This window comes from Rhincodon typus, chromosome 2, assembly GCF_021869965.1.
Source record: "Rhincodon typus isolate 14 chromosome 2, sRhiTyp1.1, whole genome shotgun sequence".
Classification (NCBI taxonomy): Eukaryota; Metazoa; Chordata; class Chondrichthyes; order Orectolobiformes; family Rhincodontidae; genus Rhincodon; species Rhincodon typus.
The window spans coordinates 31750427-31766651 of NC_063333.1; the positions used below are offsets into that span (position 1 = coordinate 31750427).

The following is a 16225-nucleotide window of genomic DNA, read 5'->3' on the forward strand; positions in this document are numbered from 1 at the left end:
TGGACCTGAAACGTTAACTCTGTTTTTTCCTTCACAGATGCTGCCAGACCTGCTGAGCTTTTCCAGCAACTTTGTTTTTGTTACACCCTCTCACTTATTCACTGATCACCCCCTTGTCACCTGACCCTCTCACCAACTCATTCACCTGCCACCTGTGCCCCTCATCTACATAAAATTTCCTTCTCATAACTTTTCAAAAAGGCTTTGGATACTTCAGTCCTTTATTCAGCAGAATACAGCAGCTAGTACTATAAAACGGGGGCATGGCTTCCATGAAGATTTCCTATGCTAAATCCTATGAGGATTCCTGCACCATCAGGATTTTCTTTCGCAAGAGCTGACTGAACATTCGTCAGTATCTCTGCAAATGTTTGTCTGGTCTGGGTGGGTATAGGAGTGCTAACCCAGATCAGAAGATTTGGGTAAATGCAGCCGATCTCATTAATAAAAGAAGAGTCAGTCTGTGATATGTTACATGTATTACCGCAAGTCCAAACATTACTTATCTGTGGCCAATTAAAAGGTTAAAGCATTTAATGAGTATTTAACCTGATATATAAATACATAATTAGTTATACAATATTTTGGAGACTCCTGAATCAAAGGCAGTGCACTAGATGCATGAACAAAGTTTCTTCACTATAAGTGACTTCATCCCAGTTTTCTTTATCAAACAGCTGTTTTCCAAAAGCATAGCAATTTCTACCGCAGTGCAACTTGTATCAGAAACATCTCAATGAAATCTTGGCTGAATTCTAATTAAAAATTGGATAAATTAAAACAAGTTCACTGAAATCTATACTTGGGGAGCTTTGGTTTCTCATTGTATTCAATGCTTTATTTCTTGCATTATGCTTAAAATATGTGACAAAAGGAGAAATCTTCTGTTGCTGTTCTCAGTTTCTCTGAAAGTTGCAATGCATCTGAACTTTGTTTCTTGCTATTTCAAAAACTCTTCATCCTGGGGAAGTTTTTGCATCCTGTTAAATATGTTAGTCTTTTCACATTCACCAAAACGACAGGAAATTTAGATATCCAGATACGCCACCAAACAAATCTACACAAATGTGGGGAACACATGACATGTGAAATGGCACTTCTTGCAGACATCTGGCAGGAAGCATTGTTTATGGGATATCCTGAGATTTTCTATGAGCAACACTAATTTACTTCCATGAAAGAAGTTCAGGGACATGGAAGCTCTGCGAGGATAAAGTATGGAGTTTGTTTGTACAGATGCTTACTGAGATAGTAGACTGACCTTGGCTTTTTCGATGACATTGGTAAATTCTCCTGTCCACAGGAAACAGTGCTGAGGAGCTAGAAGCAAGAAACAGTCTCCACTATTCAATGATGATGCTCTTGGTTCCACCAACCTGGTTTGAATATGCCTCCGTCCTGAGAAATTAATTTAGGAATGCAAGTTCAAATCATTGTGGTACATTTAATGGGCCACAGAACAAGAACAAATCCAATGTCGAGAAATGTTTTGCTTCACAGCTTGCAACTTTGGGCCTGATTTTAACTTTGTAAGTAAGTGAGTGAGTTTTGAGTGAGTTAAAAATAAGGCTCTTTGGCATTAAATTTAATTACACATTTTAATAATAGCAATAACAATAATAAGGAATAGGGTGGCATGGTGGCTCAGTGGCTAGCAGTGCTGCCTCACAGTGCCAGGGACCCCTGGGTTCAGTTCCAGCTTCGGGCGACTATTGTGTGGAGTTTGCACATTTTCCTCGTGTCTGTGTGGATTTTCTCTGGTTGCTCTGGTTTCCCCCCAACAATCCAAAGATATGCAGGCTAGGTGGATTGGCCATGGTAAATTGCCAATAATGTCCAGAGATGTGCAGGTTAGGTTGATTGGCCATGGGAAAATGGAGGGTTATCAGGGTTATAGGGATTGGGGTGGTAGTGGTGTTGGTTTCTTGGGTGGGGTGCTCTTCAGAGGGGCAGTGTGGATACGATGGGCTGAATGGCCATCCTCGCACTGTAGGGAATCTATAAATACTTAGTAAACTAATCTTTACATTACTATTGATGGGATCTTATTCATTACATTTACTTCTTTTAAAAAATTATATTCTTTAATTTAATAATTACATTCAAGGTAAGAGAAGTGGTGCTGCATTGGAGCTGCCTTCTGGCTTGAATGGTATGATGAGTAGACAAGGTCAGGTTTTGTAAAGATCAGCAGTAAAGTAAAACTCTTCATTAATTTACCTCAATTTCAACTTACTGGTTGAAACATTGCAATATTTGTGGGCTTATATCATTTCCTTTATTATCTATCCTTGTAGATTTAGACAGCTAATTCACCTTAGGTTATGGATAGTTTTATGCCTACCATTTTGCTTAATAGTTATAGCCTGAGGGGAGCATGACATTCCATCAAGGTGAACTACATTCCAATACACTTCCTGGAAAGAAGGGACGAAGTGCTATCTTATCATGTCAATTGCTTTTACATAAAATTAAAACAAGATTAAAATCCATCAAGTTAGAAAATATTTTTCCTTTTCTACCCTGTGGTAAATGTCTCATCATGCTCCCTCTACTAAGAAGCAATGATATATCTGGAGTCCAAACTAAAATGCCCCATTCTGTAAAATTATTTTTCTGTTCTCTTTGCCCAGCAGCAATTCTGAGCTCTAAATCAGACTGAAGTGATTGAATGAATGTTATACTTTAGTATCACTGTTATTTGCAATTTGGTCCAGATCATTCAAATTTGTTCCATTTCAGAAAGAACTTGCATTAATAAAGTTCCTTTCATATTGTTGAGACAACCCAATATGATTCATGGACAATTAATTACTGTTGGAATTGAGTGACTGTTGTAATATAGGAAAATGTGGCAGCTGACTTTCATTTGTGCTTGATAACCAGACAAATGATCAGATGATTTGTCATAGTAATATTAGCTGAGGGTCAATTATCTCCTTTATTCTTCATCAAATAACTCTATTGGATGTTTTTTAAGTTCACCCCGGAGCAGACATTCAGGACCTCAGTTTAACTAAAGACAATGCCTCCTACAGTGTAGCACTCCCTCACAAAAGCACTGAAGTATTAGTCAGAGATTCTCTGAAGTAGGTTCTATGCATGACTGTATGACTTGGGTGACAATTCTATGTGGCAAGGCTAATAATGTTGGTATCATGCAGAAGTAATTTTGTCTTTATTCTGACTAGGATTGGAATTTAATGTCTTAAAGACCGTACTTTTTATTTTACTTTTTTTTGATTGTGGAATCACTTGGTAAAAGGACTGTTTCACAGCAGAGGAAACACTTAAAAAGGAAGCTACTGGAACTCATTGTAAGTCACGTTTATACTGCTGCAGTGAGGGTACATGGGCTGGCTCCGTGTGTCTGTGTACAAAGTGAGATTTGGCTGGCAACAGGTTACTGATTGATTTGTGGAGTTGTGACCAGTTGTGGATACCAAAGATCATCAGCCCAATAACAACTGTCTGATTGGCTCTTTGGTAGCTGAACAGATTGTGGGCATGAACAATACTGGCAGAAGCCATCAGACTGCTGAAAGGGCAGTTGGTGGGTCTGTCTCTCTAATAAAATACCTAACTCTAAAGAACACCAGTTTATTGTCTGCTGTAAGCTGTTGCTTTAAATTAATAAGTCAGAGACTTAATCATTAGTGAATCACTTGTTCTGTGCCTTCTGTGGAAAAATGAAAGAACTAAAAGGATTTGAGAAACCAAAGGGACTCCTTATTTGAATCCTGAGGACGAGAGCCATTGAACGGCTTCCCTGGTTTTTTCTCCTTTCACCCACAACACGACTTTATTCTGTTTGTATTTTTGTTTAGCAGTGTTTTAGAAGTGAGTTATAACTATACTAGTTAAGTTCGATGTTAACAGTTCATCTGCAGCTAAATCTGTTTATTTGTAATAAATAGTCAGTCAGTCAGTCATTCATTCTCGTTAAGTACAGAAACTTGGTCTGTTTTCTGTAATTCTGGTTCTATCAAACAGGTAAATTGGGGAATTTTGCATAGTTTGGTAAAATCTTTAACTTTTGCGATGACTCTGAGAATAACAGGGCTGGATTTCCAGTGCACTACCTCAGTGAAGTAACAAATGGAAATCCTCTAGGTTGCTCATGTTGCCTTTGCCAATATTCCATTTATAGTTTTACATCAAACTTATCAGATAATTGCAGTTGAAATTTTTCCCAATTCCTATTCCATTTGATAAAGAACACTGTGTGCAATCTAATGAAATACGACAAGGACAGCATCCATTGCCCAAAAATGAGGTAAATGAGGTAAAACTAAGCATTTAGATTACCACAAGAAATACAGCTCAAAATTGATGCTGAACATTAATAGCTCTTCTCTCTGTGTTTCTCCCCCTTTTTCTCAAAAACAAAATGTTGTTGGTCTGGATAATGTTTATAGATATGAAACAGACAGTTATGATCAATTAGCAGAGATCACTGCATCAGCAATTTACTACTTATTTAAAAAACGTGTTATGGTTTAAGCTGTCCTGTGCAAAGGCTCATAGAAATTGCACAGGCACATTGAATTTTTATTTTTGTAAAAGATTGATGAGATTTCAGGAGGCTTTTAATAAATTAATGAAATACTGACCTTTAATTTGCAGCAACATCAGCTTTTTGTATGGCACAGCACTGTTGTTCGACACTTGTTCTGTTAAATTCACACTACGAAGGTTGACACTGCTGAAGTCCTCTTTGCTAGCCAGACCAGCCAACGCCATTTCTGATAGATTAGAGTTTTTCGACACTGATAGAAAACAAAAAAGTGACTTAATACCACTGCTGGAATTATCTTTGCTTCCTTCCTTATTTTTGCTCCCTTTCTTATTTTTGCTCAGCAAGCTATAAAAACGGCCTGCATTTACGTAGCATCTTTTATGGCCTCAGGACACTCAAAAAGGCCTGACAGTCAACTGAAGTTTTATTTTAAACTGAGGTTACTACTAAACTACTTTGAAGCAAAATGGCTTTGGGTCAAGCCGTATGGTTCTATGTCCTAGATAAGTTTATCTTCATAACTTGAAATAATTTAAAAAGAAACTTATTTTCTGTTAATAGTATGTAACAGGCATTTATATGCATACCCACTATGTTGAATTTAAATTTTGCAATAGTTTTATATAATGATTTCTCATAAGATAGCTAAGTTGTAGAGATTTCATACAAAGACTAAGTTTGATTCCTGATAATGTGGTGGTTTGAAGAGAATTTTTGTAACTAGATTGAGAATAAAAGAAGGTAGTGTGGTTCTTTCGAAGTGAATTTTTAATAACTTGTTCCAGGCATCAGAGTCACGATGAGGTCACCAGGCTACTTGAACTAAAATATATTGATAGGCTCTTGTACTTTCCAGAACACTTAGATATATCAATTATACATTTGGGATGATAGCAATCATTAGAATGCGGGACTATAAATTCTCTAAGCAGGTACACATTACCTTGCAGTGCCTCATTACAAAGTTATGGCTCTCTACCAAGGTAAACAAACAGGAGAAAGATGTAATGAAGACAACTATTTTATAAAGGTACTGATTTCTTAGGGATGTGGTGAGAGATAACAGGATATTTATCAGTAAGATGACTTTAAGAAACCAATTAGAAATTGGTCACATGCTATTTAGCCAATCCAAGACTGATCATGTGCTGTTCATACATTGTCAAGTAATTTGAGCTCAGGGATGTCATTGATCATGCACAGGAGTTGTGCTAGCAAGGTAACAAACAGCAACACTTAATAGCTTGATGTGCAGCAAGAAAAGATGACAGAAGAATAAGTTCAGTCAAAAGAATAGACAAGAACAGGAAACATACACTCAGTCAGTCGGTAGTTGCGGACTAGTGTCCCAGAGTTGCCTGATTGATCTACTGCCTTAATCATTGTTCTTTTGAACTTATAAAAAGCTGAAGATATTGAGCCTAGAACATTACGCTGAGGAACTCATGCAGAGATGCCCTGGAGCTGAGATCACTGTTCTCCAATACTATTCACCTTAACCATCTTCCTTTGTGCCAGGTATGAATCTAACTAGTAGAGCAATTTCCCCTATTCCCGCTGATTCTAGTTTTGCTAGGGCTTCTTGATGCCATACTTGGTCAAAAGTAGCTTTGATGTCAAAGGCAGTCATTCTCTTCTCACCTCTGGAATTCAACTCTTTTGACCACATTTGAAATAAAGCTGTAATGAGATCAGGAGCCGAGTAACCCTGGCTGAACCTGAACTGAGTGTCAGTGAGCAGGTTATTGCTGAGCAAGAGCTGCTTGATAGCACTGATGATGAAATGTTCTATCACTTTATCACTGATTGAGAGTAGACTATTCATGACTGTATGTCGGGGACTGCAGGTGTGATCCGTGTTACGAAATCATATAGCTCTGTCCCTCACTTGCTGCTTAGTATATAAGTAGCCTGAAGTATCACTGGACTCAAAACATTAACTCTGTTTTCTTTCCACAGTTGCTGCCAGACCTGCTGAGTTTGTCAAGAAAATTGTGTTTGTTTCAATTTTATGTCTACCTGATGCTGATTTTGGCAAACCCTCCTGCACTCTTCATTGAATCAGGGTTGATCCTGGCTTGATTGCAATGGTAGAGTTGGGGATATGGTGGGCTATGAGGTTGCAGATTGTGTTGGGAGTACAATTCTGTTGCTGCTGATGGACCTCAGTGCCTCAGGAATGCCCAGTCTTGAGCTGTCAGATCTGTTCAAACTGTATTGCATTTCACACGGTGATAGTGCCACGTAACACGATGAAGCGTATTCTTAATGTGAAGTCAGGACTTTATCTCTACAAAGATTGTGCAGTGGTCACTCTGTTCGATACTGTATGGACAGACACAGCTACGGTAGGCAGATTAATGAAGATGGAGGTCAAGTATGTTTTTCATTCTTGTTGCTTCCCTCACCACTTGCTGCACATCCAGTTTAGAAGCAGCTATGTCGATAAGGACTTGACCAACTTGGTCAGGAATGATGCTGATGAGCCACTCTTCGAGATGGGTATTGCAGTTATGTGCATTCAAGATGTTGAGATCATATTTTCAATTGTGGGATGTCCAAAAGTGGAAGTCATAGATTCATTAATAACTATCTTTAATTTAGAATGGAATTTAGGGGAAACCTTGTTTCCAAAAGAGTGTTAGGAATGTGGAACATGCTGCTACAAGGAGTAATTGGGGAAAATAGACTGGATGAATTTCACAGAATCATGGAATTTAGTGTACAGAAAAAAGTCATTTAAGGGACAGCTGGACAAGCACGTGAATGAGAAGCAAATGGAAAGTACTGATTGAAAGGTTTCCTGTTATGGGCACCTGTCTGAACATTGCATTTCTTTTCTTTTTGCTAGGTCAGTTCAGAGAGTAGGTAAGATTCAACCTCATTGCTGTGGGTCTGAAGTCACATGTAGGCTAGACCAGATAATAATAGCAGATTTCCTTCCCGAAGAATATTAGTGAATCAGAAGTTTTAATGATAATTGATGATGGTTACATGGTCTCCAATTGGCTAGCAAATAATTCCAGATTTTTTCAGCATTTACCGTAATGGGATTCAAACACATGTCCCCAGAATACTAGACTGGGCCTCTAGATTAGCAGTTCAATGACACTGCCGCTACGCCACTGCCTCCCACTGATATTAAGATATAGTATAAAAAGAATAATGTTCTTTCTACAATTTCTAAACATTTACCCCTCTAACCTCAGCAAGTGTGACCTAGACCTAGTGTGTGATCCGACATTAATGCTCCTTAAAAGTATTGCAAATCTCTGAGCAGATTTGTGGACCTGTCCCACATGAGGTGGGTTAGTACGGATTTGTATTTTCAGTTATATTCTACTATTTTGAACAGTGAATAGAATTAATGATCTTTGATACCCATAATGAACAAAATTCCCTGCATAATTGACTTGGAAACTATCGCATGTGTAGAGAAGAATTAACATCAATTTGGAAAGAAAATGGTAGTAATTAAAGAGTCCAGAACAATACACATTAAAAACTCACTTTTCTCCACCCTCATTCTCTTTGACTCCATGAATGCAATGTTCAACCGCTGTTCTGTATATTCGTGTCGGATATCACCTCTTGCAGCAAGCATTTTAAGTGGATTACGTGAAGACTGTACTTTGCGTGTAGGTTTGATAGCCCGTTTGTGCTCTGCTACTGCAGAGGTCAGCCTAGGAGAGAAACAAAAATGTTTCTGTCATATTATCGTACTTCTTGCTCGCTTGCTCTCTCTCTCACATTCGTACTGCACACAGTTTTGATCCCCTTACTCGAGGGGGGATTTAGTTGCATTAGAGGCAGTTCAGAGGAGATTCACTAGATTGATTCCAGAGGTTACAGGTTTGTCCCTCTGAAGAATGATTGAGCAGTTTAGGCCAATACTCCCTGGAGTTTGGAAGAATGAGAGATCTAATTGAGATATATAAAACATGCGAAACAGATTCACAAATTGACTTAGGATATTTCTTCTATGAGGCAATCTAGAATAAGAGGTCATAGTTTTAGGATAAGGGGTAGCAGATTTAAACCAGAGTTGAGGAGAAGTTACTTCTCTCAACATATTGTGAATCTGTGGAATTCACAACCCCGGAGTACAGTGGATGGCAGGAGTAAATCTAAGGAGGAGATAGACGGACTTTGAATTATTAAAAGGTTGAAGGGTTATGGAGAGCGACAAGAAAGTGGAGTTGATGCTGAGATGAGATCAACCACGATTGTATTGAATGCCTACTCTTACTCCAATGTCCAAAGGGCAGAATTTAATGTCCCCACCCAGGGTGAACTTGGAGGTGGGGTTGACATGGTGTTGCCCTCCTTTCCTTTTTCAGGGCAGGGAGGGTGGGAGATGAATATTTTGGAGTCAGCCTTGCTGCCTGGAGGTAATTTGATGCCTTATCTAGCCTCCTGCTGCCCCTGATGGATTTCAACGCATAGCGATCAGGGCACCTGCCACCCAGAGAGGCTGACCTGCAACACTGTTGGGTTTGCCCATGACCTATTGAAGATAGTTCCTTGTTCATTGATAATCTGTGCCCATTTGAAAACTCACCTCCTGATACCCCTTGCCTTGTCAGCGATCTCCATCATGGCCAATGTCACCTCTCCCTCTGGAGACCTACCTATTGTCTTTAAGGTTAATCAGTTGGCTGGAAACTCTTGGGCTGAGGATTTCTGCACTGCTGGGGTTTTAATCCATTGTGAAGCCCACATTGCACAGACTGAAATAGAGCAAGCCACCCAGAGAAGTGATGTGCATGCTAAATCCTGGCTAAACGACTTTATTGAAACAAATATGATTCTTAGGGGTCTAACAGGGTAGATGTGGAAAGGTTGATTCCCCTTGTGGCAGAATCTAGGATCAGGGGGCATAATTTCAGAGTAAGGGGTCGTCCATTTAAGACAGAGATGAGGAGGAATTTCTTCTGTCAGAGTGATGTGAGTTTGTGTATTTCTTTACCGCTTAGGGCTGTAGAGGCCGAGTCGTTAAGTATATTCACGGCAGAGGACGACAGATTTTTAAATTAGCCGTTATCTCATTGAATGGTGCAGCAGACTCGATAGGCTGAATGGCCTTATACATCTTATGCTCTTTTCTCTTTCTTTGTCCATATCCCAGCCATCACCCAGACCCCAAATTGCACACTTCACAACTGTTCATTCTATTTTATTAATGCAAATCTGAAAAATTTGGAGAATTAAAGTTCATTGAGTAAGCCAAATAAACCTAAAATTCAGAAGAGCCATAGTTTTAATTTGTCATACTTTGGTACGTCAGGATCAAAAATGGCATCAAGGTCCTCCTCATCAATTTCTACAGCTCCTGGCTGAATAACAAATGTATTTGTATCTCTGTAGAATCTTGCAAAAGTTTCTTCATCATCAGGTCTCATTACTTCCTTTACAGATTGTCCAGTTACAGTTATCACAGCATCTTGTTGCCCTGGCACTGCAAGACAAAAGATACAATACCAGCAACAAAGTAGCAAACATGGAACATAAGAAATGACAGGTGCCTAAAACAGTAGATTGCAAATAATGCAGCATAATCAGAAATCCATTGAATCGAAGGTGACTATCACCATGGAAACCTTCACAACGTCAGACCCAATAAGAAAGTGGAAATGCCCACTGGCGACTCATACAACACATCCTGCATAATCACAAAAAACAAGACAGCTCATCAATAAATTCATTGGAGACAGTTCAGAGAAGGTTCCCTAGGATCACGCTCCGTATGGATGGATAGTCTTAAGAGCAAAGATTAAACAAGTTGGGGCTCTACTCATTGGAATTTAGAAGAAAGACAGATGATTTCATTGAGACATCTCATATAGAAATTTTAAGGGGCTTGACAGGGTAAAGCTCAGGGGGTGTTTCTCTTCATGGGAGAGTCCGAGACCAAATGGCATTGTCTCAGAATAAATATGAGCCAAGTTAAGATTTAATGAGGAGGAATTTCTTCTCGGGGAGGGGGTGGTGGCGGGGAGCGGGGGAGCGGTGGGGGAGGTGGTGAGGTGTTGCAAGTCTTCAGAACTCCTTGCCATGGAGAACCGCTGAGGCACAGTTCTTATTTATACTGAAGGTCGAGATAGATAGGTATTTTGATGTAGGGAAATCAAAGATTACGGAGAAGTCATAGGAAAGTGGACGTGAGGAATGTTAGATCATGATTCTATTGAATGGCAGAGCAGGCTTGGGGTGTTGAATGACCTACTTCTGTTCCTATTTCTTATAGATTTAAACAGAGGTAGCTCTGGCAAAGCACCAGCTTTTGTCTGTTCAGTTAATTAACATATTTTTGATATACTTCATCATATTTGAAACAAATATGACAAATATCTGTTTTTTTTACATGAATTTACTCAACATGTTTTCTAGATCTGGTAGATGGGACTAAAGTAATACTTAGTCACTCATCTAGAAAATGAAAAAAGGACCCAGAACTGTAGCTCTCAGCTATATTCGCTGCATCATCAGTCAGTGTGACATAACCTATGCAAGACTCAGGAGATCATTTTCTAGTCCAAATGTTACAGAATTGCTTCTAATTAGATACAGAATGGCAAACATTTTATGAACAATGACCTGTTAATAGACTACATAAAAAAAGACAAGCAATTACTTACCTCTGTTCTGCAGTTTGCCCAAGAATGATTCTAGTTTGTCAAGCTTCCTGTCAGTTTCCAATGGCAAATCAGATCTGACCTCAATTTCTAAACAAGAAAAAGTAGGACATAAAATAGGTCCAAAAAATCAAAAAGGATATTACTATTTATTCCCAAAATCTAAAGGGACAGTTTTTTCTGCTTTGTTATTTGGTTAGAGAAAGTGAGAATGCCAGGGGAACTATTATTTTCAATGTAATGGCACATAGAATGCATTTAAGCAAACCAAAACAACAAATCATCATTTCAGTCAAGTGTTGCTCCTTTAGCAGTTTGTATAATCTGTTACCTTCCTGTGGTTTGGAAATGACTGGGGTGCTGTTCTTTATCTTGTGTGAAAGAGGTGAACACATTGGACTCATGAATGTAGGTGATGCCAACCCTACAGAACAAGAAAGGAAACACTCATTTATTAGGATACAGTGCATGACAATGCTCAGTTAAGTACATACAAGTTTACAAATTTAACCATATATGCCACAAGAATTTTCCTAGTTATTTATGGGCATTTCTCTCCAATGTGATCGATGGCGTCAGCTGGATTTGGTCCAAAGCATTTAAAAAGCTGCATCTAAATTTTTTTCTTTGAATCAGCGTCAATTTCATCTTAATGATTCTGAAATAAAGCCATATTTACTCAGCTGAAATAAAAACAGAAAATGCTGGAAATGCTCAGTACATCTGGTTACATCTGTGAAGGGGGAAACTGCGTCAATGGCATAGAGGTGTTCCATAGCCCACCCGTGTCGCTGGTGCAAACTCATGGTTTGGAGGTGGTGGTGGAGGAAAATGACCTCCTAGCTGACCATGTATGTGCTCACCGTCCTTAATGAGCTCCTAGAGATGGAAGCCTACTCAGGGGGGCTGCATCGATAGGAGTCCAGCAGCCCATGTTGCACTGGCACTGCTTAGCCTGTCAGGTCAGTATGACGGTGTCTCAGTATAACTGCCTGTATAAAGGGGGTGAAAACCAGGAAGACTATCATGGTGAAAGGGAAACAACTCCACAGGAATAGTAAAGGACATATTTGTGGCTATTCATCCCATCACTGGGGCAGAAGCATTCTGGCTCCAATGGTCTCATGGCTTGTTGCAAAGAGATTACCTAATTTGAGCTGGTAGCCTCCCGAGCGGCCGCTCTGACAGTGGGGCAATAGCCATATTGTTGCCAAATGGCCTCCAAAGTGGGGTCTTACTGGCACTAGTTAGCTGCCCACCTCTGTGTGGCTTGCAGCCAACTTGATTCCCACTCCATCCCGGGAAGGTCCATCAGAGTTGGATCACCCTGCTGGAAAATTCGGCCCAATGACCTTGCATCAGAAGGATCTTTTGAAAAGTCACTGGCCTGAAATGGTATCTCTATTTAGCTCTCCACAGGTGTTTCCTGATCTGCTCAGCAATTTCCATTTCTGTTTGATTTCCAGCATCTACAACAATTAGCGTTGTTACCTGAGGCAATTGGGTAAAGGAAAAAGAAAATTTCTCCAAATGAAAACAATACCAAGACAACATTCTGTAGCCTTACCTCTGACATTGTTTCTTGACTTAAACTAAGCACAGTTTCTACTGCAGCCAACACCTGAATCAACTTGGCACCTATCCCTTTGGAAAACGTTTCTCTAGAATAGAAAAACTGGGCTATTGTTACGTCCTGGATCTTGTGAAGCTAGTGCGCAGGGGCCTCTTTTGCAATGTGGGCACTATACCAACAATATTTCTGTTAAGTACTTTTAGAATGTTGATCAATTAGTGTAAAAGTTAAACTAACTCACTAAAGCTCCAGGTAAGAAGGTAATTGGGAAGTATTGATTTTTGGGGGGTGGGGGTGAAGGAATGAGGAGAGGTTAATTAAGAGATGATGTCATATACACAGGCTATTTTTATCCATATAAAATCAACGTGAATACAAACATGTGAAAGCCAAGCACACCACTGTCACCATGCACTGGCATTCAGACAGGAGTGGTGACAGCTAGTAGGTGAGAGAAGTGGTTGAAGAGAGAGCTTCAACAAAGTTTTTAAAAGTCACAGAATCACAGATGTGTTACTTTGGTCCATCATGTCTGCACCAGCTCTCCAAATGAGCATCATCCGTTAGTCCCATTCTCCTACCTTTCCCACATACCCTTGGACATTAGATGATTTTTAAAATATAAACAATCCATCATAAGCATATTTTTTCTTCTTTACCTTAATTTCTCCTTTATCACTCTGGGGATCTGTAGTTGTCTATCTTACATTTCTCTTTTGAGGGAATGTACTTTGAAGTTAGGACTTGCAAGGCAAAAGCATTGAAGTGGAGACAGTACAGTCAAAACGGATAATAGTTCTGCCAGTGACAGTGGAACAGAAAATGAGATGCACAGGTGGTCAAAATTGGAGACTGGAGGAAGAAAGAAAAAAATTCAGAAATGAATAAAAGGAGGACCACCAGTGGTACTTGCTGGGGAGATCTGTTATAGGAGGAAAAATTACTTTAAGGTTGCCTCAGGGGATGGTTTATTGATTGACATTAAGAGAATGTATTCAGAAGCTCAACGCAGAATAGTTAAATCTTTAGACAGTATCTGACCAAGATGCTTACCACAAATTATAAAATGAGTTCAGACAAAAAAAAAATCATAACCTGAACAGAATATTACAGGAATTGAACTAATGGAATGCATTATAAAGCTTCTCCAAAGAACTCTGAAGTGAAGTCACTTTATAATGCAGGCAAGCACAGATGATTCTTAAACTGGGCAGGTGCAAAATACTGTGCATAGGAAGAAAAGGAGTGGGCTGCAAACTAAACAGCCAGGGCACAAAAAGAGGATGTAGGAACAAACCTGTCAAGGCAAATTTGGATCGAACAGGATATTGCTCTTTACTCAGAGTGATCAATGCCTAGAGCATTATCTTTTTCTAACATGGGGGAAACAAAAATTGTAGAATAATGTAATGAACAAATTGATGCAGTGATAGCAGACTGAGGAATTCTTCTAGATATATTTGTTGGAAAACTTCTTTATTAGTCTTGCTTGAAATAAAAACGGTAGCAAGACAGATACAACTTGCAATTTTCTGCAAATTGGCAGCTGGATTTCTGAAATAACAAGAAATGCTTCATTGTCTGTGAAGTACCTTGCTTTATACTTGAAGTTATGAGAAGTGCTACATAAATGCGAGCACTTTCTTTATTCAATGTCTGGAAGAAACTGACCTTTCTTCACCATCCTTCCAGCTACAGTAAATTGATTGGAATCATTGCACGCTCCTCTGCCCCGAGTCTTCCAGGCCTCTTCCCGTGCACTTATCAGCTGCTTCCTTTCTTCTATTGTCATTTGTGCTTCAACATCATCCGTTAGCCTCTGGTTTAATCATAACAGATATTTTAAGGGTCAGAAGGGTTGCAGTGTTTGTTCTTCTACTTGTAATGTTTAACAAATTTATCAAATCTAAGATGACAATTATTATACAATTTTTACATGATTTTTGACTTTACCCCAAAGTAAGTGCTGCAAATAAATAGATGGAGTTTGAAGTGAATGTTGTACAACACTATTAATCAGTAATTTATTGCCAACTTTATCATTAAATTGGTCCAGCTGACATGAAATGTAATTCCAAATAACTTTACTACTCATGTCCACTTAGCCAATGTAGAAAACAGCTGGTGTTTAGCCAACAGTAGTTATGTTCCTATGTCTGTATTTACATATTTATCAGAATATTCCCAAACTTTCAAAAGAAACCTCTAGTTTTTTTTTAAGAAAAGTATTTTGGATACTGAATGACAGGTAACTGCAACAAGGAAACCAACCTGTGTGGGAACAGAGAATGACACTGAAGTCCCATCGTGCATCAATACATCAGCATACATTTTACACAGTACAATAGGTTACTTCATCTACATGACACAACACATTCCTTAAGCTGTTGTTAACAGGAGTTAGTGCACTAATGATCAAGCAGTTTATGTAGTTCATAACATTTGCACCATAGTTCAAAATTTTGTCGTGAAGTAAACCCAACTATCAGTGTACAAACTGAAACATACAGTTCATTTACACGCAATCAGTAAGTAGAATCAGTGCACCTACAATTTTTGCTGCCATATAGATTTTATAATACAATGCTGTCCTTTCATCATGACTTACAAATTCTGCAATGTAATGAGGAATGCTTATTAGTAAATGGAGTGTCCTCTTTAACACACTAACGCCTTAACAACAATTCAGCAAATATTTTAGTCAGTACATCTCATGCATAACATCGCTTTTGGGGACTGCAGAAAATTTCTGCACCAAAAACTGAACATTGAGTCTATATATTTCAATGTATTCAGAAAACATTGAAAGTGATATCCTTTCCACCTTTTTTTTAAAACAATGCTTAAGATTTACTTTTTGTCTCCTTTAGCTCTTCTTTTCCTCTCACCCCTCCCATTCCTCAACTTTTACTGAGAGAGATTATGTTCTTTTGGTAACTTTGCATTTACTGTTTTAAAAATAGCTCTCAGGATCCTCCCTTTGCTATCATCACATAGAAATAACTCCATTGACACTCAAAATCGAGAACTCATAAGCAGCCTAAGAAACAGTTTAAACAAGATACCATCAAAGATGTGGTTGTGTGCTAAAGCATTTTAATTAATACATTTACAGATGCTTAAACAGCCATGTTAGGCCCAATTTATATCCAAGTCTGGACATTGCTAGGACTGCCTACTGGCATATGCTGTTTTGTTTGGCCTAGGTGTCCAGGACTTTGTAACTTAATATTTGTTATCTTGTATCCCAAAATGATAGGACTGAAGTTAAGGTACACATATAAAGTACAGGTAGTGACAATAGCAACACGTAATTGGCTGAAATTACTTCACTTTGGAGGACCGCACATATAAAGTTATGAAAAAGCTAAGTGCATTCTGAAAATTCAGCAAGTCATTGAATTTAGCAGCCTGAGGGTTGGCTTATAAACAGGTTTAACAGGAACGAAGACAACAAGGTGCAGAGCTGGATGAACACAGCAGGCCAAACAGCATCAT

General features: G+C 38.9%; 1 protein-coding gene across 5 annotated transcripts in view; it reads right to left on the minus strand.

Annotated features, from left to right (window-relative positions):
* The window catches only part of svila (supervillin a), a 165023-nt gene that overhangs the window by 39062 nt on the left and 109736 nt on the right, over positions 1-16225 (minus strand). For all 5 annotated transcript variants that reach the window (XM_048609398.1, XM_048609389.1, XM_048609403.1 and 2 more), the window contains 7 exons: positions 14399-14546; positions 11486-11578; positions 11158-11244; positions 9794-9977; positions 8030-8202; positions 4614-4769; positions 1262-1398 (listed from right to left, as the gene is read on the minus strand). In XM_048609398.1, the coding sequence (XP_048465355.1) occupies positions 1262-1398; positions 4614-4769; positions 8030-8202; positions 9794-9977; positions 11158-11244; positions 11486-11578; positions 14399-14546 (978 nt within the window). The remainder of the gene's footprint in view (positions 1-1261; positions 1399-4613; positions 4770-8029; positions 8203-9793; positions 9978-11157; positions 11245-11485; positions 11579-14398; positions 14547-16225) is intronic.